The sequence below is a fragment of the Bubalus bubalis genome, chromosome 12 (genome assembly GCF_019923935.1).
Source record: "Bubalus bubalis isolate 160015118507 breed Murrah chromosome 12, NDDB_SH_1, whole genome shotgun sequence".
In the NCBI taxonomy this organism is placed as follows: Eukaryota; Metazoa; Chordata; class Mammalia; order Artiodactyla; family Bovidae; genus Bubalus; species Bubalus bubalis.
This window is the reverse complement of record NC_059168.1, coordinates 86,735,288-86,757,437: the sequence shown is the minus strand read 5'-3', so window position 1 is coordinate 86,757,437 and position 22,150 is coordinate 86,735,288. Positions and strand designations below refer to the sequence as shown.

The 22,150-nt window shown below is 50.2% G+C and overlaps 1 protein-coding gene across 4 annotated transcripts in view; it reads left to right on the top strand.

The window, feature by feature from the left end:
• The first annotated feature begins 10,359 nt into the window (after window positions 1-10,359).
• Window positions 10,360-22,150, top strand: part of HPCAL1 (hippocalcin like 1) — a 117,954-nt gene continuing 106,163 nt past the window's right edge. For 2 of the 4 annotated variants that reach the window (XM_044926253.1, XR_006543583.1), the window contains exons 1-2: window positions 10,360-10,759; window positions 21,040-21,103. In XM_044926253.1, coding sequence (XP_044782188.1) covers window positions 10,375-10,759; window positions 21,040-21,103 — 449 coding nt within the window. In that variant the 5' untranslated portion in view covers window positions 10,360-10,374. The remainder of the gene's footprint in view (window positions 10,760-21,039; window positions 21,104-22,150) is intronic. The other 2 variants (XM_006073773.4, XM_006073772.4) reach the window with 2 other exon arrangements.

Below are 22,150 nucleotides of genomic sequence, written 5' to 3'. Positions count from 1 at the left end.
CTCTCCAGTTGCTGCATGTGTGTTTCTCACCGTGGCAGCTTCTCTTGTTGTGGAGCATGGGCTCTAGGAACACGTAAGCTTCAGTAGTTGGGGTTCACGGGCTTCGCTGCCCCTCAGCATGGGGAACCTTCCTGTACCAGGGGTTAACCCCATGTCCCCTGCATTGGCAGGTGGATTCTTAACCACTGGACCACTAGGGAAGTCCCAAGTTTCTTTTAATGTCATGTTCTTCCAATACAAAAAAAAAAAAGGTGGGGGGAAGAAAAAAGAAAATAAAAAAAGAAAGAAGTGTAGCCCCACAGGTCAAGTGAGGTCATGGGAAGAAAATCTCACATAGGAGGCTATGACGGGGTCTAGCTCCACCTGGATGTTATTATCTGTGTGATTTGGGGCAAATGTCTTCTGCTCTGATTTTTAAATTTTATTCATTTTTCAAGTGTACAATTCAGTGGTTGAAAGTATATTTACAAGATTGCACAACCATCATCCCTGTGTAATTCCAGAAAGAAATCCTGTGCCCACGAGAAGTCAGTCTTCCTCCATTTTCCTCAATTCTCAGACTCTGGCGACCACTAATCTACTGTCAGTCTGTATGGATTTGCTTATTCTGGACATTTCCTGTAGTGCGCTAAAATCAGCACTATGTTTTCAAGGTTCAATATGCTGTAGCATGTATTAGTGCATCATTTCTCTTTAGGGCTGAATAATATTCCACTATTACGGATAAACTACATTTTTCTTTCTTTCTTTTTTGGCCATATTGTGCTGCAAGACTTATGGTATCTTAGCTCCTTGATCAGGGATTGAACCCGGGCCCTCAGCAGTGGAGTTCAGAGTCCTAGCCACTGGACCACCAGGGAATCCCCAAGATCACATTTTATTTATCTGTTCCTCAGTAGATGGACTTTTGGGTTATTTCTACTTTGTAGATGTTATAAATAGTGCTGCTATGAACATTCATGCACAAGTTTTGGGGTAAACATTTATTTTCAATTCTCTTGGTTATATGCTGGGGTGTAGAATTGCTGGGTTGTATGGTAACACCTGGACTTTCCAGGTGGCACAGTTGGTAAAGGATTCGTCTGCCAATACAAGAGATGCAAGAGATGCAGGCTGGATCCCTGGGTCAGGAAGATCCCCTGGAGGAGAAAATGGCAACCCACTCCAGTATTCTTGCCTGGAAAATTTCATGGACAGAAGAGCCTGGGAGGTTACAGTCCATGGTTCGCAAAGGGTTGGACACAACTGAGTGTGAACACACACACACACACACACACATTAGCTCTATGTTTAACTGTTTGAAGAACTGCCAAACTGTTCTTCACAGCCATCATACCATTTTATAACACCTCCCCTATTCCCACCAACACTTGTTATTGTCCGTCTTTTTATAGCAACCCTAGTGAGTGTGGAACAGTCTCACTGAGGTTTTGATTTGTACTCCCCTGATGACTAATGATGTTGATCATCTTTCTTTGTGTGTGCTTATTGGTCCTATGTATATTTTCCTTGAAGAAACAGCCATTCAAACCCCTTTCCATTTCTAAATTGGGTTGAAATTTTATTTTTGAGTGGTAAGAATTCTTTTTATCTCAGAAGTCCCTTATCAGATACTTAATTTGCAAATATTTTGTTCCATTTTGACGGCTGTCTTATGTTCTTGAGAATGTCCTTTGAAGCACAAAAGCTTTTAATTTTGATGACGTCTAACCTGTCAGCCTTTCCTTTGGTTGTCAGTGTTTTGGGACTGTAGCTAAGAAAACATCGCCTGATCCAATCGAAAAGAGTCATGCTTACGCTTCCTTCTAAGAGTTTTATAATTCTAGCTCTTACTTTTAGGTTGTTGATCCATCCTTTTTTATTTTTTTTAAAGAGATTCATTTATTTATTTGGTTGGTTGTGTTGGGTCTTCGTTGCTGCACATGGGTTCTTTCTAGCTGGAGTGAGTATGACTACTCTCCATTGTGGTGGCTTCTCTTGTTGCAGAGCATGGTTTCTAGACTGCTGACTCAGTAGTTACGATGCACGGGCTTCATTCTCCCTTCTAATGTGTGATCTTCCTGGACCGGGAATTGAACCTGTGTCTCCTGCACTGGCAGGCAGATTCTTTTCCACTGAGCCATGGTAAAGAATGGAGCTTCCATTTGATGGAAGCTCCTTTGATCCATTCTGAGTCAAACTTTTGTTAATGGCAGGAGGTAGGGGTCCAACTTCATGCTTTTTCAATTTGGCTACCTAGTTGTTCCAGAAGACTATTAAGTACTTGAACTGCAGCTACTCCGAACTGAGATCTGCTATAAGTACAGGATGCATGCTGAATTTCAAAGGCTTAGTGTGAAATAAAAAGAATGCAAAACATATCATCATAATGTTTAGATGAATTACATGATGAAGTAATAGTTTTAAATAGATTAAATTAAATAAAACATATCATTAAAATTAATTTCATCTGTGTCATTTTACTTTTTAAAACGTGCCTACATATGTGGATTGTGCCCTCTTCCTGTCGGGATTTGGACAATGTTGGCTTGGAAGAAGAAATAAAAGACAAAGGGCTGCGGAGGTGTTCTTTCCACCCCACCTTTGTCGTGGAACTGTTTCAGGCAGACATCTATCCTCCTGCTTCGGGCATGGACCAATTTCTCAGGCACCAGGAACTCTGTTTCCCGGAGAAGAAGTCATTAGGAGCAGAGCTGGAAAGGCAAGCAGCTTTTTCCGGTTTGAACTGGTTTGAAACAGCAGTCAAAGCCACTATTTGTGTCTGGCTTCAGGTTTTGTGCTTTCGATCGAGCCTTATGCAGCCAAACAGACTCTGGGCTGCTCCCCTCCTCCTTTACCAATATAGGAAAGATGTCAGCCCAGGGCTGGGGGCTTTGGCTTTACCTTAGGGGGCTGGCAGACTGCGGCCCCGAGCTCCCTCCGGTAATGGGTAATCGTGACATCCACTGGCAGGACCTGAACACATGGCCTGGTCCATCCTGCTCCACAAACCCGCAATGAGCATCTGCCCTGGGGGCTCCAGATGAGCCTGCCCACCTCTCCTGGTGGGGCCACTGCTTCAAGGTCAACACACTCGGTCCCCGGCCTGCACTGGAACAGAGGGCAAAGCCACTTCCCATTCTGCAGCATGTGTGGGCCCCTTTCCTGTAGCCACCTGAGGGCAGAGCACTCATGAGGAGATAGCTCAGAGAGGGTAGGCGTCTTGTCCGTGCAACACAGCTAACGTATGTTAGAACTAGAATCAGGACCCAGGTCTCCTGACAAAGTCACTGCACAGTTTTCTTTACACCTTTGTTCTGAGTCAGCCAGCCTTCAGTGTGATGATACCTAAGCTGATGAATGGAAGGTACTGATCATTTATCGAGTTTCTCTCCTACCATAGGCTCTGTACACACGTCACCTCTTTTAGTCCAAGGGAAGCATTAATATCCACATTTTACAAATTAGGAAATCAGAATCCTGGATTCTGGATTAGGGCTCCAATAGGGTTGTTGAGAAGGCAATGGCAACCCACTTCAGTACTCTTGCCTGGAAAATCTCATGAACAGAGGAGCCTGGTAGGCTGCAGTCCATGGGATTGCGAAGAGTCGGACATGACTGATCGACTTCACTTTCACTTTTCACTTTCATGCACTAGAGAAGGAAATGGCAACCCACTCCAGTGTTCTTGCCTGGAGAATCCTAGGGATGGGAGCCTGGAGGGCTGCCATCTAAGGGGTCGCACAGAGTTGGACACGACTGAAGTGACTTAGCAGCTGCAGCAGCAGGGTTGTTGAAGAGAGTGTTCTAGGATTGTTAAAGGAGAGAGAAGGAAGAAAGAGCAGTCAAGGAGGGAGGGGTTAATTTTTTTTTCTTTTAACACATTCAATGTTGCTCATTTAAGCCTCTCATCCTCCCCAATGAGAGATTCAGTGAATTTAAGGAATCTCCCAGGAATTTCCTGGAGGTGTCGTGATAAGGACCTGTGCTCCCACTGCAGGGGGCACAGGTTTGATTTCTGGTTTGAGAAGACTTCTGTAGGGTCCTGATGAGGGTGGCTGCAGGAACCTGGAATCTGTCGATTTCCCTCTGCTCCTCAGAGCCTGCCTTTGGTGATGATGGGAGAGGAGTTGGCCCCCGAGCCCTCACAGCAGACAGTCTCCCTTCCACACCCTTACCCTGCTCCTTAGAAGCTTGGGGAGGGCTCAGGGAGCAGGGCTAGGGGCCGACGCACTGCTCAAGGAACAGAATGAGGTCCTCAAAGCCCCTGGTCCTGAGGTTGGGGTCTGGGCTCCCATCCCTGGGATTTGAGAGGGAAAGCAGGGCAGATGGATGGGAAACAGAAGATGGGAAGATATGCAAGGTGTGTCTGAGGCAGCTCAGGGGATCATATCAGAAGACCCCAGACTAGGGGCCCTACAGAACACACGGTCATTTCCCACAGCGCAGGAGGCCAGAAGTCCATGGAGGAAGCATCAGTTGATTCAGACTCTGGTGAGGACTCTTTTCCTAGCTTGCAGATGGCCTCCCTCTTGCCATGTCCTCACATGGCCTCTAGGGACTAAGAGAGAGATCACATTCTCTCCTCTTCTTCAAGGCCACCAACCCGAAGGGATTAGGATCCTAGCTTTATGACCTCATTTAATCTTAGTTATCTTCTAAAAGGCCTAGCTTCAAAAACAGGCACTTTGTGGGTGTTAGGGCTTCAGGGTATCAATTGCGGTGGGGGGCCTGATTCAGTCCAGAGAAGGGTGGTTGCTCTAGGGGAAGGGACACTCTAGTTTGTCTTGACCACCACCCACCACTGCCCCAGAGCTTGCAAGGATAAAAGAGAAAGGGAGACCCATCACAACGTGTCCCCGAGTCACATTCCCTGGGTGATTCCAAAGGTCGCAGCATCTGCCTCAGGGGCTGTCACAAACACCGGTGGACCTCAGGGATAAGCTAGGTGGTTAAGGATTCATTTCCAGACCTCTGATCACTGCTGACCAGAGGTAGAATCCATTGATCCTTCCTGCTGGTGCTGCCAGCAAGTGCTCCACCTGTTTCCTCTGCTTTGAAGCTTCTGAGGTCAGGAGAAGGGCGGGCAGCCAGAGGAGCCACCTTGCCCACTCTGTTCCTGGTAGCTACATCGTAATTACAAATGAATCAAAAGAGGACCTGGAAATACGCCGGCCTCCGCTTTCTCAAACATTCAGGAGCAGGGGTTTGTGAGCTAGAACTTCATTTATTTGAAACAACCTCCCTAGTAAGACACGCACTCAAGTTCAGCAAAGTACTACAAATAGTTAATTTAAGAAGTTTTTTTTTTTTTTTTTTTTCTACAATGCCTGTGTGGGCCCAGCACAGTAACATTTTGAATTGGCTTTAAACCTGGCTATCACTGATTGTATATGCAATGTTGGAGACCTCATTTCTCCAAGCAGAGGTGTCCTCATCTATAAACAGGGGAAAGAATCTCAAGAATGTTAGAGATAGCATATGTAAGAGTGCTTCAGAAACAGCATCATACCCCAGACACAGGAAACAAATTTATGAATACCAAAAGGCAAAGTGGGTGGGGAGGCATAAGTTAGGAGTTTGAAATTAGCAGATGCGCATTACTACGTATAAAACAGATAACCAGCAAGGACCTACTATACAGCACAGGGAACTATACTTTGTAAAAACCTATAAAGGAAAAGAATCTGAAAAAGGATTATATATATATATATATATGTACACACACACACACACATATATGTATATGTATGTATATACACATAAGGGCTTCCCAGTGGTAAAGAATCCACCTGCCAATGCAGGAGACACAAGAGACACAGTTTCAATCCCTGGATCAGGAAGGTCCCCTGGAGGAGGAAATGGCAACCAGCTTCAGTATTCTTGTGCTTCCCTGGTGGCTCAGATGGGAAAGAATCTGCCTGCAATGCGGGAGACCTGGGTTTGATCCCTGGGTCGGGATGATCCCCTGGAGGAGGAAATGGCAACCTGCTCCAGTATTCTTGCCTGGAAAAATCCCATGGACAGAGGAGACTCCTGGGGTACAGTCCATAGGGTCACAAAGAGTTGGACACGACTGAGTGACTGGGCACAATATACATACACATATATATAACTGAGTCACTTTGCTGTATGTCTGAAACACTGTAAATCAACTATACTTCAATAAAATAAATAAAAAAGAAGACAGACTCTAAAAACAAATTTTGTACATACAAAATAGAATAGATGAAAATATTTAATATCTGTCTTCTGCAGAAGGTGAATGGGAATCTTCATTTCCAAGGAGATCTTAGAAATAGTGACAAAAAGGCAAGTATTTTGTAATAACATATAAAGGAAAAAAATCTGAAAAAGAATACACACACACTTATACTTGTGCTCTTGGCAGTGAAATCCTAACCACTGGACTGCCGGGGCATTCTCTGTACACCTGAAACTAACACAGCATTGTAAATCAACTACCTGCCGACATGAGAGTGTTAGTTACTCTATCGCGTCCAACTCTTTGTGACCTCGTGGACTGTAGCCTGCCAGGCTCCTCTGTCCATGGAATTCTCGAGGCAATAATACTGGAGTGGGTAGCAATTCCCTTCTCCAGGGGATCTTCCCCACCCAGGGATTGAACCCTGGTCTCCTGCATTGCAGGCAGATTCTTTTCTGTCTGAGACACCAAGAAAGCCAAATCAACTATACCTCAATTTTAAAAAAGCACAAAAGTAAGTAAAATATCATTAAGAATAATCAGAATCATTCCTGACTTGAAGTTTTCACAGCCATTGAATGGAAGACAAATTATATGACACTTGTTATAGGTCCAATAGTTCCCCCATAAATATGTTGATATCCTAACCCCCTGGAACCTGGAGTTGTGACCTTATTTGGAAATAGGGTCTTTGTAGTTGATTCAGTTCAGTTCAGTTCAGTTCAGTCACTCAGTGGTATCCGACTCTTTGCAACCCCATGAATTGCAGCACGCCAGGCCTCCCTGTCCATCACCAATTCCTGGAGTTCACTTAAACTCATGTCCATCGAGTCGGTGATGCTATCCAGTCATCTCATCCTCTGTCATCCCCTTCTCCTCCTGCCCCCAATCCCTCCCAGCATCAGAGTCTTTTCCAACGAGTCAACTCTTTGCATGAAGTGGCCAAAGTACTGGAGTTTCAGCTTTAGCATCAGTCCTTCCAAAAAACACCCAGGACTGATCTCAGGAACTAAAAAGCCTCTTGATGAAGGTGAAAGAGGAGAGTGAAAAAGTTGGCTTAAAGCTCAACATTCAGAAAATGAAGATCATGGCATCCGGTCCCATCACTTCATGGGAAATAGATGGGGAAACAGTGGAAACAGTGTCAGACTTTATTTTTTTGGGCTCCAAAATCACTACAGATGGTGACTGCAGCCATGAAATTAAAAGACGCTTACTCCTTGGAAGGAAAGTTATGACCAACCTAGATAGCATATTCAAAAGCAGAGACATTACTTTGCCAACATAGGTTCGTCTAGTCAAGGCTATGGTTTTTCCTTTGGTCATGTATGGATGTGAGAGTTGGACTGTGAAGAAGGCTGAGCGCCGAAGAATTGATGCTTTTGAACTGTGGTGTTGGAGAAGACTCTTGAGAGTCCCTTGGACTGCAAGGAGATCCAACCAGTCCATTCTGAAGGAGATCAGCCCTGGGATTTCTTTGGAAGGAATGATGCTAAAGCTGAAACTCCAGTACTTTGGCCACCTCATGTGTAGAGTTGACTCACTGGAAAAGACTCTGATGCTGGGAGGGACTGGGGGCAGGAGGAGAAGGGGACGACAGAGGATGAGATGGCTGGATGGCGTCACTGACTTGATGGACGTGAGTCTGAGTGAACTCTGGGAGTTGGTGATGGACAGGGAGGCCTGGTGTGCTGCGATTCATGGGGTTGCAAAGAGTTGGACATGACTGAGCGGCTGAACTGAACTGACTGACTGATAAAAGGGGAAACCTGGCCCAGAGACAGACACGCAGAGGGAAGGTGATGTGAAGATACAGGGAGAAGACAGTCACCTACAAGCCAAGAGACAATCTAAGCTACGGAAGCTAGGCAAGAGGCCTGTAAAGAGTTTGGTCCCTGCTGAGAAGGAAAGATGGAGACCCTGGGTACTACAGCTGGCTCCGATGATGTCATGACAGCAGGTACTGTTCCTGCTGTCATTACAGCATTTTAACATTTATTTATTTATTTTGGTTGCACTGGGTCTTTGTTGCTGTATGTGGGCTTTCTCTAGGAAGAGTAGTTGGGGTTATTCTTCCTAGTAGCCCATGGGATTCTCATTGTGTGGCTTCTCTAGTTGCAGAGTAGAGGCTCTAGGCAGGTAGGGGTCAGTAAGTGTGGCATGTGGGCTCAGTAGTTGTGGCTCCCGGGCTCAGTTGCTTGGTGGCGTGTCGAATCCTCCAGAGCCAGAGGTCAAATCCATGTCCCCTGCACTGGCAGGCAGATCCTGTCCACCGCGCCACCAGGGAGAGCCCTCCTGCAACATTTAAGGCCTCACTCAGGGCCGCCTAAGAGACTTACTCCCTTTGGGTACAGTTTTGTCATTTGCCTATAGAAAGAGGGGTCTGGGCTCAGACCACCTTGCCTGCTGGCCCCTTGCCACCAGCCAATTCCCCCCAAAACCACCCACCACCCTTTCTCTCTGCAGCCTCCTGCGTGGTGGGGGTTCCACTCACCGTGCTTTTGTGGAGGAGGATTTGATGGAGATTTGAGTTTTCCCCTGGAGACGCTAGGAAGACAGTTTGTCTCAGCCTAACACTAAGGCCCAGCTCCACATTTATGGCTGTTTCTGTGGTTACCTTTCTTCGGGGATGTTTGGGGTAGGCGGTGATGGTAGAGGTGGGGGTGTGTGCATATCTGCTCTTCTAGAACCCAGATTTTCTGAAGCCACTGGCAAGGGGCCTTGGGAGGCACAGACCCCCATTTTTGCCTGCTAGCTGCTCACCACATGGCAGGCAGGAAAGTCTGCAGGAAACACGGGTCCACCTTCCCCTGAGACCTAGGGGCTCTTAGCCCAGAGGATGAGATGGCAACCAAGCCCCTTCTTCAACAGAGACTGAAGACCCACAGAATGTCAGGGAGGGAGGGGCCGGAAGAAGCCTGCTCCTGTCCATTTTACAGGTGGGGAAACCGAGGCTGAAGGAGTCCAAGTCAGTGAAAGTCGCTCAGTCGTGTCCGACTCTTTGTGAGCCCATGGACTGTACAGTCCATAGCATTCTCCAGGCCAGAATACTGGAGTAGGTAGCCGTTCCCTTCTCCAGGGGATCTTCCCCACCCAGGGATCAAACCCAGGTCTTCCGCATTGCAGGCAGATTCTTTACCAGCTGAGCCACAAGGGAAGCCCAAGAATACTGGAGTGGGTAGCCTTTCCCTTCTCCAGGGGATCTTTCTGACCCAGGGATCAAACCCAGGTCTCCCACATTGCAGGTGGATTCCTTATGAACTGAGCTATCAAGGAAGCCCTTCTACATATAATGGAATAGTATTCAGCTTTAATATGGATGGAAATCATGTCACATGCTCCAACGTGGATGAACCTCAGGATGTTATACTAAGTGAAATAAGTGAAAGTTGTTCAGTCGTGTCCAACCCTTTGTGACCCCATGGGCTGTATAGTCCATGGAATTCTCCAGGCCAGAATACTGGAGTGGGTTGCCATTCCCTTCTCCAGGGGATCTTCCCAATCCAGCGATCGAACCCAGGTCTCCCACATTGCGGGTGTATTACCAACTGAGCCACAAGGGAAGTCCAAGAATATTGGAGTGGGTAGTCTTTCCCTTCTCCAGGGGATCTTCCCAACCCAGGGATCGAACCCAGGTGTCCCGCATTGCAGACGGATTCTTTTACCAGCTGAGCCACCAGGGAAGCCCGAAGGAGTCCATGGACCTGTCCAAACGGCCTAGAGTCAGCAAAGGCGACCAGAACTGGAACCCAGGCCTCCCTCCGCCAGGCCCCGGGCTCCTTCCCTGAACCAGGCGCGGGAAGGCTGGTGCCATCTGCTTTCGGGACGGGCAGGGGGGTGGTACCAGAAGGGGCCTAGCCGGCGGCCTGGGGCGACTTGAGAGGCTTCTTCCCCGTCCTGGGCCACCGGGGCCACACTTCCTGGCAGAGAACCCGGGAGGACGCGGGGCGGTCTTCTCCCGGGCACCTCCCCACAGGCCTCTCCGACACTCTCAGGCCAGGGGCCAAAGGTTAGGAAGGCGGAGCTGGCGCTTGGTTCCGCCTCCTGCCTCGAGATCCACGCGGGGCTGCGACCCGGTCAAGGCAGCAAGGGGCCGGCGTGGAGAGGGCGGAGGCGGGGCGCGGCAGGGCCAGAAGGGGGCGGGGTTAGAGCCGGGGGCGGGACCGCCGTGGGTTGGTGGGTGGGGCTAAATGGAGGGCGTGGTCGAGCGGGGGCGGGTCCGCAGGAAACTTGAGCTCGTGCCCCGCCTCCGGGCCCCGCCTTCGCGTCCCCTTCCTTCCCGTGGCTGGCGGGCGGGCCGCGGCGACTGCAGGCGGCGGACTGGCGGCTCTGCGGACGCGCGGGCGCCTCCACCTCGCTCCCTCCCTCTCTGCCGGCTTCCTTTTGTCTTTCCGCGAGGCGATGAGCGCAGGGCCAGCGCGGCGGCTGCGGGCGCACGGAGGCCCGCGCTCATAGGCACCCCTTCCCCGGCTTCGGCGCGCCAGTCCCTCGCAGCGGCCCGTGCCCGCCCCCAGCGCCGGCGGCGCGGAACTTGGGCTCGGGGAGCTCGGCAGATCGCGTCCTGCGACGGAGCAGGTAGGAAAGGGGTTGGGCTGTGGGTGGTGCGGGGCGTGTGCTGCGGTCGGGCTCTCTGCGTGTGTGTGTGCGTGTGTGTGCTTGTGTGCGCGTGTGCCGGCGGTGATTGTGTTTCTCTGCGCTGTGGAGTTGTGGTTGACTGAGTACGGCGGTGTGTCCCTGGAATGGCGTGTCCTCGTGGGGCATCCGTGTGTGCCGCTGGAATCGGCACATTTGGGGGTTGCGTTTGTGGAATCGTGTCGGGGCGCAGTTGCTGGTGGGGACCAGTGCGCGGAGTGTTTATCGTGTGTGAGCGGCTGTGCGTGTCGGGGTGTGGATGGGCAAGGTGGGCGTGGGCGGACCAGACCAGAGCGCAGAGCCGCGCGGGTCCCGGCCGGCCGGCGCAGTGCGGAGCTATAGACAGAGCAGGGATCCGAGGCCGGGGCTGGAGGGTGGCTAGCCCGGGCTTTGGGGACAGCCGGGCGACCCCCACCCGGGGACAAGTCCGCGCCGCCCACTTGAGTCGCCTGTGCGCTCTGGCCAGGGGAGGGGGCCGGCGCGGCGGCCATCTGCTCGCCCCTTCCCAGGCGGAGGGGCGGCGGGCAGAGCCCTGCGGCGGAGTTAGGAGCCGGGGCATCGCGGGGACTAGCGCCCGCGCCACCTGTGCCCGATACGCCAACCATCCCGGCTCGCGGTTTTCTTATCAAATGGGGACAGTTCCCCCCTTCCTCGGGGTCTGTCGTGATGGATAAAATGAGAAACATCGAAGCTCGCTCTCGTTCGACCGAGTGCCGGGTACACAGTAGGTGTTATGTTAACTGGATTAGCGTCTCACTTTAAAAAATCCTTTCTTTCCCCCTTTATCGTGGGAGACGCTCCTGTTCCACCCCCCACCCCACCCCCCGCCCCGTGTGTCATGTGCTTCTCCCGCCGCCCTAACTTAACCACGAAGCTCGGAGACCCGAGAAAGTTTAGGCGGCCGGCGGCGCCGTCTCCCCGCCGCGGCTCCTGGCAGCCGCCGCCTGGAAGGTGCAGGAGCGCGCAGCGCCGGGCGCCCGCCCTTCTCCAGCCGCTAAGCCTGGCGCGCCCGAGCGGGGGTCCCTCTCCTGGCCGAAAGCAGAGGCTGCGGGAGTCAGGAGCCCTTTTGTTCAACAAGTGCCTACTCCCCGGGGGCGTGCGGATCTGCCATCTGGGAGCCCAGCGGTGAGAAAGTGGCACTCCCCGCAGAGACGCATCTCGGGCTCCCGGGACATCCCTGACCAGGCCTGGTCACGCGGAAGGCTGCTCCCTTTTCCTCCCCGCCAACATCCATTACCCCCTAGAGGAGCATGATTGTCAGGATGGCGAGTCCTGCCTTGGGCGCTGGCATCGAACGCTCTACGTTCTGCACCCCGCCCCCCACCAATATCCCTTTTCCCTCTGATCAGCCTTGTGCAGGAAGCTGAGGGTCTGCGTGGGACTCTTTTCTCCAAGTCCCACGCCTTAATTTTTAATGTTTAGTGTCAAACCTGCTGCTCATTTAACTGCAGTGACTGTGCACGCAGCTCTAACCAGCATTCGCTTTCAGGCGGAGTCCGGCCAGCCACACCAGAGCGCTTGCTCAGATCCAGCAGGGCGAGCTGGCCAGGGCTGCTCTGCCGCCTGCCTTCTGCCATAGCCCGGGATTCCTCCCCTTCATCTCTGGTTTCTTCCTCTCAGGACCCTTCTCAGACGGGGGAGGGTGGGGGGGGGGGGGGGGGAAGAAACACAAAACTAAAAAACAACTTTCACCAAGGGAGCAGCTGACCTCATGGTACATGTGGTTCTCAAAATGAAACGCTGGCATGGAGTGGGCAGGGGCTGCGCTTGGGTCCCGGTGCCTTTCCAAGTGTTCAATGCTCTCGGCTGGTGTTCTCAAGGAAGCTTCCGCAGGCTTCTATGACACAGGAGCAGAAACCTCTGGCTCAGTTCCTTTGGTCTGCCTTCCGCTGGGACCCAAGCCCTGAGATATCCACAGTGATTGCAGGCCAGGGGAACCGAATAATAAGCTAATTTGTCATCCTCAGTTCGTGTCAGGAGCACACTAAGAATGCAACCTGCTTTTCGTGTTTCCATAAAAAGATTTTATATCCTAGAGGAGAAGAGGGCTCTTGATCTGAATCCTATTCTCATCCCCATAATCAGATTTCAACAATAATATTAAAAAAAAAAAAATCAGTCTGACTTTGTCTGCTCAGAAGACAGACCAAAAGCTGGGATTTCCCCCTCCCGCCGAGTTAAAACCAGCCCTTTGTCTTAAGGAAACCAGTGTTATGGACTTAGATCTTTTTCTGTTTCACTTTTGAAAGTGCCTGTAATTACTGAGCTCTTGAGGTTTTATTGGATAATGTGTTGGAAGAAAGGGCCAGGGACTCTGCCTCTCGCTTGCCATGGGATGTGGTGCCATGTTCTCGCCTTGCCTGCTCCATTTGTGTTCCGATTTTTGTAAGCTGGGAAGCATACGTCAATGTGTAATAATAATTTGGGAGACCTTGCTTTGGGAGTCAGATGCCCAGAAGAACAGAGATTTGCCCCAACAGTAGCCAATGACCCACTCATTTTCAACAAGCCCTTCTCGAGAGAGACTCCAAGACAAAAAGCTTGAACAAATTCCTTCAGGATTTCTCCTAAAGTGCCTTTCTGGCCGCAGGGCCATGCAGAATTAGAAAAACAGAAGGTCAAGGAGTGGGGTCTCGTTGGCCCACACTCCCTAGCCCAGGTCTTGCGCTCACCAAGCCCCCTTTCTACCTGGAGCTTCTGTGGCGTTTCATCTGGTGCAGAGGTAGTGCTGTCATCCAGGGCTTGCAATTCCTGCCCTCAGGGCTCCGCACACATAATTTCAACATTCACATGAAATACGATGGTGAGTGTTTGTGCATCCGAGTAGTCTGTCTTCCCCTTCCTCCAACAGACCTTCCCCCAAACTTACTTATGATAAGACCTTGCCTTGCCCCTTTGGAAGTGGTGAAGTGCCACGGTCTGATAATCCAGGATAGTAAATTAATAAGGAGCCCCAGAGTTTATTTGGCACCGGAGAGTAAGCCTCTCTGCAGCTGACATTTTATCTAGGTTGAGGATTGGGTTTGTATGAGAATTTAGCGTTCCAGCAAGACCTAAACTGTGCTTGTTTGTTGCAGGTTGATGCTTCCAGTTTATGAGTTGCCAGCTCAGACTTGACGGGGGATTATGTGTGTTTTGCTAGTTTGTCAGCCCCTGATGTCATTGTGCTGGGGAAAGAGAGCCCTTGGAGGCTTAATCACACTCTACTCTGGGACTCACCATTCTCCTGTAGTCTCTTCGGGTTCCTTGTATGTTTTCATGCCCACCCGCAAGGCTGCAGATCTGTGCATCTTGTGTGGGTCTTATCCTCTTCCCTTTGGGCTCAGTTTCCAATCAGGATGACGGAGGGTTATCGTGTATGGAGACAGCAGAGCAGACTTAGGGTCTTTTGGTGCCTCTTGCCCCATGGGAAAAAACTCTTTCAAATCACTTTCCACCAAAAAGAAGGAAAAAAAAAATGTGTTGGAATCTACTAGTGTGGATTTCATGTAACTTCAGGTAATCCATACAGTTTGACAGGTGGAACGTGTATTAGGCACTGAGCAAGGTGCAGGTCTAAAGAATTTTTAAAAAAATCATCTGAAAAGCACAGTGAATCCTTTCAGAGAGCCTCACCTTGGCTGTGTCATTTCAAGTCAAATTGAATTTCAGAGGCAAAGCTTCACAACTTGGTGTTCGTGACACATGACTAAGTAAAGACACTTTCTGAAAGGCCTCAGGCTCCCTCCCCTGCTGCATTGGGGTAGCCAAGATGCTTTCTTTTTACCTTTTCATTTTCCTTCAGAGGGGCTCAGCTGGTAAAGAATCTGCCTGCAATGCAGGAGACCCTGGTTCGATTCCTAGGTCGGGAAGATCCCCTGGAGAAAGATTAGGCTACTCACTCCAGTATTCTTTTATTTTTTTCCCACTCTAGTGGGACACGACTGAGCGACTTTCACTTGTCAGGTACTTATATTCCTTCATAAACCCAGTGTACCCCTCACCCCCACCCCCACTTGCTAATCCAGCTGCTGTGTTTTCTGGGTATTTGTTTCTTTTTATAGTTTCAGGTACAACCCAAGTTGACAGGAAGCCAGGAGACTGAAGTGGGCCTGCCTCATTAGATGAGAAGCCTTCTTTGAGGAGCTAGTGACGGGTTTCTGACCCTTGGCTAAGAAACACTCAGGATCGTTCAACTCTTACTCCTTGGATAAAGCCGCCATGATCCTGGACACAGGAAGAAAGTTTTGGGGGATGTGTCGTTCCGCTCAGGGAGGTCTTCCCCGATTGCCGGAATACCCTGTGGTCCTAGCTGGTCTTCCCTTGCTGTGTGTCCCCTTCAGCGAGGGAGGTGTCCCCTTGGTCGGGCACCTGCTGTCACCTTGGTGAGCTCTCCACTGCTCCGACCCAGTGCTGTTGTGTGCTTCACACTTCATTGTTGTTCAGTCGCCAAGTCATGTCCGACTCTTTGCAACCCCATGGGCTGCAGCACACCAGGCCTCCCTGTCCCTCACCATCTCCAGGAGTTTGCCCAAGTTCATGAACTTGATGCCATCCAACCATCTCGTCCTCTGTTGTCCCCTTCTCCTCCCGCCTTCGATCTTTCCCAGCATCAGAGTCTTAACCAATGAGTCAGCTCTTTGCATCAGGTGGCCAAAATATTGGAGCTTCAGCATCAGTCCTTCCAGTGAATATTCGGGGTTGGTTTCCTTTAGGATGGACTTGTTTGAAGTGTTCCGTGCTACCACACATCACAGCAGAGCCTAGAGTCCCTCCACACCTCCCACCCCACCCTGAGTTTCTGGCCCCTTCTCCCTTCTTTCTCCACCCATCTAATGAGTCAGCCCCCTGTTGCCCCACCCATCTCCCCACCCTCATGCCTCTTCTTCCCAACACTCAGCCAAGCCTCATCCCTTAGGCTGGAGGTCGGCTTGTATTCCTTTGCTGCAGGCATGCTGTCCTCAGGTCAGTTTTTTGATTTCTTCATCTCCCTTTCCACCCCGACCGCCCCCCAGGTTCATTCTCTTCTTCAGTGAAAAGTGAAAGTGAAGTCGCTCAATTGTGTCCGACTCTTTGCAACCCCATGGACTGTAGCCCACCAGGCTCCTCCATCCATGGAATTTTTCAGGCAAGAGTATTGGAGTGGGTTGCCATTTCCTTCTCCAGGGGTTCTTCCTGACCCAGGGATTGAACCCAGGTCTCCTGCATTGCAGGCAGACGCTTTACAGATTGAGCCACCAGAGAAGCCCACTGCTAAACACCTCCTGTAGCCTTGCTCCAAGCCTGACTCTGAAAGCTGGGCCTGGGCTTCATCCCTGTCTGGGGAGCTTGGTTGCAGTTGTGGGGTGGGGAGACCATCCAATGAGCTGGTGGAACTGACAGGTGCCTGGAGAGCAGCTCCTGCCTTGGCCCCAGGCCTGGGGAGAAGCACTGTTTGAGCTGCAGGATGACATGTTTCTGGAGGCAGCTGGGGACCCGAGGAGGCTGGAAGTGGGACTCCGAGGGTGAGGCAGGCCAGTGGACACGGTGTCTTCCTTCTCCTCCCACCCAGACTTGATCCACTAAATTCCTACTTCAGTCTTTAAATATTTTTTAAATTAACAACTTTATTGAGGTATAATTTACATACCATAAAGTGTACCCATTTAAAGTGTATTGTTTGATGGGACTTCCCCGGTGGTCCAGTGGTTAGGACTCCATGCTTTCACTGCCAAGGGCAAGGATTTGCTCCCTGGTTGGGGAACTAAAGAACCCACAAGCCTCACTGCACAGCCAAAAATCGTGTATTATTTGATACTTTTAAGTAAACTTACAGAGTTGTGCAATACAACCCAGTTTTAGAATGTTTCCCTTGCCCAGAAGACTCCCTCATGCCCATAAGCTGTCACTCCCTGTTCCCACCCCTGGCCCCGGGCAATCACCCTCTGGCTTTCTGTCTCTTAATTTGCCTTTTCTTCCCTGCTTTGTAGATCTGGCTTGAGGGCCTCTTCCTGGAGGCCTTCTTGGAGTCTTCCAATTAGAATTGGCTTCTGAAGGAGCCAGGGCTCTCTCCCTGGGGGTTGGCAAGCTCTTGGAAGGAGCCTCAGGTATCATTGGCCCCTTGTCTACCACCTAGCACAGCACCGGGCACCTGGGGGGCCCAGAGCATGTTGACTGGCCTGGATGAAGTTGCCTCCCTTAAGTTTCTTGTGTGAACTCCTGAGTATCCAGCAAGGTATTGGAATTTAAAGTACAGGGTGGCCTTCCCTGGTTGTCCAGTGGTTACAAATCTGCCCTCCAATGCAGAGGACACTGGTTTGATCCCTGGTCTGGGAAGATCGCCCCTGCGCCAGGCCACTAAGGCCACAAGCCACAACTAGTGATCCAGCGTGCTGCAACTGCTGAAGCCCGTGTGCTCTAGAGCCTGCGCTGTGCTGTAAGAGAAGCCATTGCAATGAGAAGCCTATGCACCGGAACTAGAGTAGCCTCCACTCTCCACAACTACAGAAAGGCCAGCCTCCCACGCTGTGCACAGCAATGAAGACCCAGTGCAGCCAATAATAAGTACATAAATATTTTTAAAAAAAATACAGTGTGTGTCATTGTGCTGTGAGGCCCTGCTGCACTGGATTACTTCAGCAGGTACGTGTGAGGCAAGTAGGATCAAACCCATTTTTTGAAATGAAAACGTGGAGGGAGAATGCCCAAATCAGAAAATAGAGGAACCAAGAATTACTTTGTTTTCCATGCATATTTGCTAGTTAGGGGCTGCCCTGCAGTTTTTCTTGCCATCGCCTCTCAAGCAATGTAAACTCCTTCATACCTGGCTCACAGCTGACCAGGTAGGAGTGACTCAGTGTAAGTGTGAGACATGCAGAGAGGTCTCTTGGTCTGTAGATGGAGGGAGGCCCTGGGGAAGGGAGGGAATACTTGCGTTTTCACGCCTTGTGGGTTTCAGAAGTTTCTTCTTGCATTATTTTTGTTCTCTGAGGAAAGGAGCGGAAGAAGGAAACTTCATTTTACAAGTGTGCAGCCCGAGACACAGAAATTGTGTACCCAGTGTTTTTGGGTCCACGTGGGCCTGGTGTGTAGACCCCCAGGTCACAAGTGGTCTTGCTCCCCCACTGATACAGAGAGCTTTCACAGTGGACAGTGGCAGTGTCTTGTTTCTTCCTGAGAGATCGGGGTTGTTGCAGCAATATACCAGGGGAAAGACCAGGGGTGGGGTCAGGTGGAAAGACCAGGGATGGGGGTTCTGGTCCATGTCTACTCTGTGGTTTATTGGCCAAGTGAGGCTTTCTGAGCCTGAACTTACTCAGGAACAATAAGGGGTTCTGGGCCCCCCGTCAGACAATCTCATGAAGCCTGGATATAGAAGACCCGTCGGGCTGGTCACCTGTCTGCAGAAATGGAGGAGGCTGTAGTTCTTCCTTGGCACTGAGGATTTCTTTCCAAATTTGGTTTCATTAGGCACATTTTGACCCAGACTGAGGTTACCAGGCATGTGATGTGAGAGCCTGTGAATGTGTGTGGAAGGGAGCTGGGTGCGCGGGGCGGGAGGGGTATCATGATTTGGCGTTTGGGGAGCTGCCACATTGGATTGTCCCAGCTTGCATCTTCTGTAGAGTCTCTCAGGGTCCCTGATGCAGCCACGGTGACCCTGAACTTGGAGGGCTGCGGGTTCTTCTGCAGCCATTAAGAGACACACCCGCCCTCCCAATTCTTTTCCCCCTGGGGCGCTTGGAAAGCATTTATTAGTTTGGACAGGTGGGTGCCAATGGGCTGAAGGGGACCGCTGGCAATGTGGGCAGGACTGTGGTTCCGAGCAGCCGTGGGTATGGATCACAAGCGCCATTTTCCCTCCATCAGCAAAATGCTCAGGCCTCGGCTTCCTTCCTGTGCTTTAACAGGACTTTTCCAGAAAACAGAATTGACGGCAGCTCCCCACCCTTCCCTGTCACTCCCATCCTCTCTCTCCTCTCTGCTTCTGTAATCTACTTTTGGAGGGAAGTGAGAACCTCTCTGAATCAATTGCCTGGGTTTCTAGAGAATTGAGAACCTCTCCGAATCAATCACCTGGGTTTCAAGATGATTGTGACAACGTCGTGCAATTTTCTGTATTTACCGGTGTGGCTGAGTCGTTGGGGGGCAGGGGGCGGTGTCCCCTGAGGGGAGGGGGGACAGGACTAGTGGTAGGCTCGCCCTCTCTGTCCGTCCCAGCCCTCCCCAGAGCGTGGGGCTGCGGCAGGAGCCAGGCTTTATTAAAGATCCTTCAGTGACCGGGGCTAGTGCCGCCACTGGTGACTCAGCCTGGGCAGCCTGGCACAGCGTCCAGGGGTGGGGGGCATAGTGGCTGCTCCGGCTCATTTGGGGGTCTTTCTTCCTCCCGGTAAGTAAAGGCACAGGCAGGCCTGGGACAGATGCTGAGGCCCTCGCTCTCTTGCTGGCCAAAACGTAGGCTTTCTTATTCTCTGGGATTGCGTTTTCCTCTTCTTTCTCTCTAAAGACAGGATAAAGGATTGCGGCTTTTTATTAGCATATGTTCTTGGGGATTCGCTATTACCTGACCTAAAAACAATATGGCCTGGCTGATAGTTCTCAGAGCTAGCTGTAAAGTGAAAACTTAGGCATTTGAGAATTATTTCAGCATTGTTGGTGTGAGTAGGGGAGGGGAAGGTGTAGCACAGGTAAGGGATTCCAGATTCTCTGCACCGGGGACACTCAAGCAGGGTCAAGGTCTCACTGTGTTCCCCCCACTCATAGCTCCTTCCCCCGGGTGTTGTCCTAGGCCAGTTGCCGTCTCTCTAGTTCAACCACATCATCCTCATCCTCATCCTCACCATCACCATCGTGACCACTAGCATCACTATAACCGTCATCATTACTCAGTCTCAGCATTGCTTCCCAGCGTTTGGCTGCTGCAGCTCCTAACCTGTTTCTGCTATATTAGCTGTTCTTTGGGGGATGCCCCCTCCTATTAGGGGGTTAATGAAGAGAGTTACAACAGGATGGTAGGCACAGAGCCCCCGAATGGGTGGATGATGGAATGTTACTCTGAAAGTGGCCTCGGAGAATAACTAATCGGGATGATACTTACAAAGATCTCATCTGTGATGATTAATTTTATGTGTCAGATTAAATTTTATTTTTAAATTTTATGTGACAAGGCTAAGAGATGCCCAGGTAGCTGGTAAAACATTATGTATGGGTATGTCTGTGAGGGTGTCTCTGAAAGAAATTAGCATTTCATTCAGTAGATGGAGTAAGGAAGATGGTCCTCAGCAATGTGGGAGGCGTCAGCTAATCCACTGAGGGCTTGAGTAGAACAGAAAGATGGAGGAAGGAAGAATTGGCTCTTTCTCTTGAGCTAGCATGTCTGTCTTCTCCTGTCCTTGGACTTCAATGTTCCTGGTTCTTGGGCCTTTGAACTTGAACTGCTGACTTTCTTGATTCTCCGGCTTGTACATGGCAGAGTCTAGGACTTCTTGGCCTCAAACCGTGTAAGCCAATTTCTATAATGAACCAATCTATACATGTTTAGAGAGTAGTCTCCCCTCATCTGTGGTTTCACTTTCCATGGTTTCAATTACCCATGCTCAACCGTGGCCCAGAAATGTTAAATGGAAAATTCTAGAAAGGCACAATTTCCCAGTTTTGCATTTCGTGGTATTCTAAGTGGCATAATGAAATCTCACGCTGTCCTACTCTGTCCCCCTGGGATTCCCTGGTTCAGTGATCCAGGACCACCCAAAGCAGATGGCCCTCCTCCTGACACAGCATCAGGTCAGTAGAAGCCTAATGTAACATCTCAATGCCTGTGTCATTCAGTCACTTTATCTCGTGGAGGCATTTTATCATCGCATGTCATCACAGGAAGGATGAGTACAGTATAAGACAATATTTTGACAGAGAGAGAAAGAGAGATCGTATTCACATAACTTTTATTCCAGTGAATTGTTATAGTTGTTCTATTTTATTATTAGTTATTGTTGTTTATCTCTTACTGTGCCTGATTTATAAATTAAGCTTTATCATAGGGGTATTTGTATAGGAAAAAAATATAGCATATATAAGGCTCAGTACTGACTGCAGTTTTAGGCATCCACTGGGGGTCTTGGAATGTATCCCTCTCTGATAAGGGGGACTAGTGTATGTGTGTGTACACACACACACACATAAGTATGTGTGTGCGTGCACAAGATATAAGATGTATGCTTGTCTGTCTAACTGGAGGGCCCTGGCTGATTCACCCCTCGTTCTTTTAGGCCCAGTGGGGAGTCAGTGCCACCCTTGCCCCTCCTGGGAGGACAAGTCCGCTCAGGCTTCCAGGTATGTTGTCCAGGTCCTTTGCTGATGAGCGTCTCCAGAGCCTGACCTCGCAGATTGAGTACCCAGCTGTCTGCCTCTCCCAGGGCAGTGGGCCTCTTTGCAGGCCGGGACCTGTGGGTTTCTTCTCCGTGGCGCCCCCATTCCTGGCACTGAGCCTGGGACACAGTGGATGTCCAGATGTGTGGCTGAACCATCATCCTCTTCTCTCAACTGTAGGGTGGTGGGTGAATTGAATTTTTTAAAACTTAGCGCCTTGGCTAAGGGGCCTGCTTGGCAGGCCTGAGTGTGTGATTGGACGGTTCAGTGCACTAATGCTGCTTTCTGTGCGGTCGCTGGTGGTGAGTGTTTTACACTTTCATGGGAACTGCAGGACAGTGGTCTGAAAGGCATTGCAGCTTCGTGGGCTGGTGGATATAACCCCCCCCCCCCCCCCCCCATCCTGTTATTGTCTGGCTTTCACTTGGTGTGAGCGGTTTTTCCTCTCCAGATCTCAGTTTCCTCATTTGTCAAAGCAGCTTGGGGCTAGATAGCCTCTAAATTCTCTGCCCACTCTACAAACCAGGAAAAAATGCTTAAAAATGTAAACATGAGGGACTTCCCTGATGGTCAAGTGGTTAAGACTCTGCACTTCCACTGCAGGGGGATATTGTTCGATCTCTCATCAGGGAACTAAGATCCCACATGTCTCAGGACATATGCCTGACTAGAGAGGCCCACACACTACAAGGAACAGTCAGCCCCCTCCAAACAAACAAACAAATAAAAACCTCTTAGGAAACAGATGCAACTGCTATGTGAGGAGCTGGTATTACCATTCAGAGAGACTGAGAATACTGAAGAACCCATTTGTGGAGCACAAACTAGAAGGAAGGGGTAGGGCAGAAGGTACTGGGGTTAGGGAGAGGACTTCTCTGAATTTCATCCATCTATCCATCTATCCATCCATTCAAGGCCTTTTTATAACTTCCTATGCCCGGGATGGTGCCATGTCTTAAGGAAACTGAGATTAAGAAGACAAGGACTCCTGGTACCAAGGAGGAGCCTGAT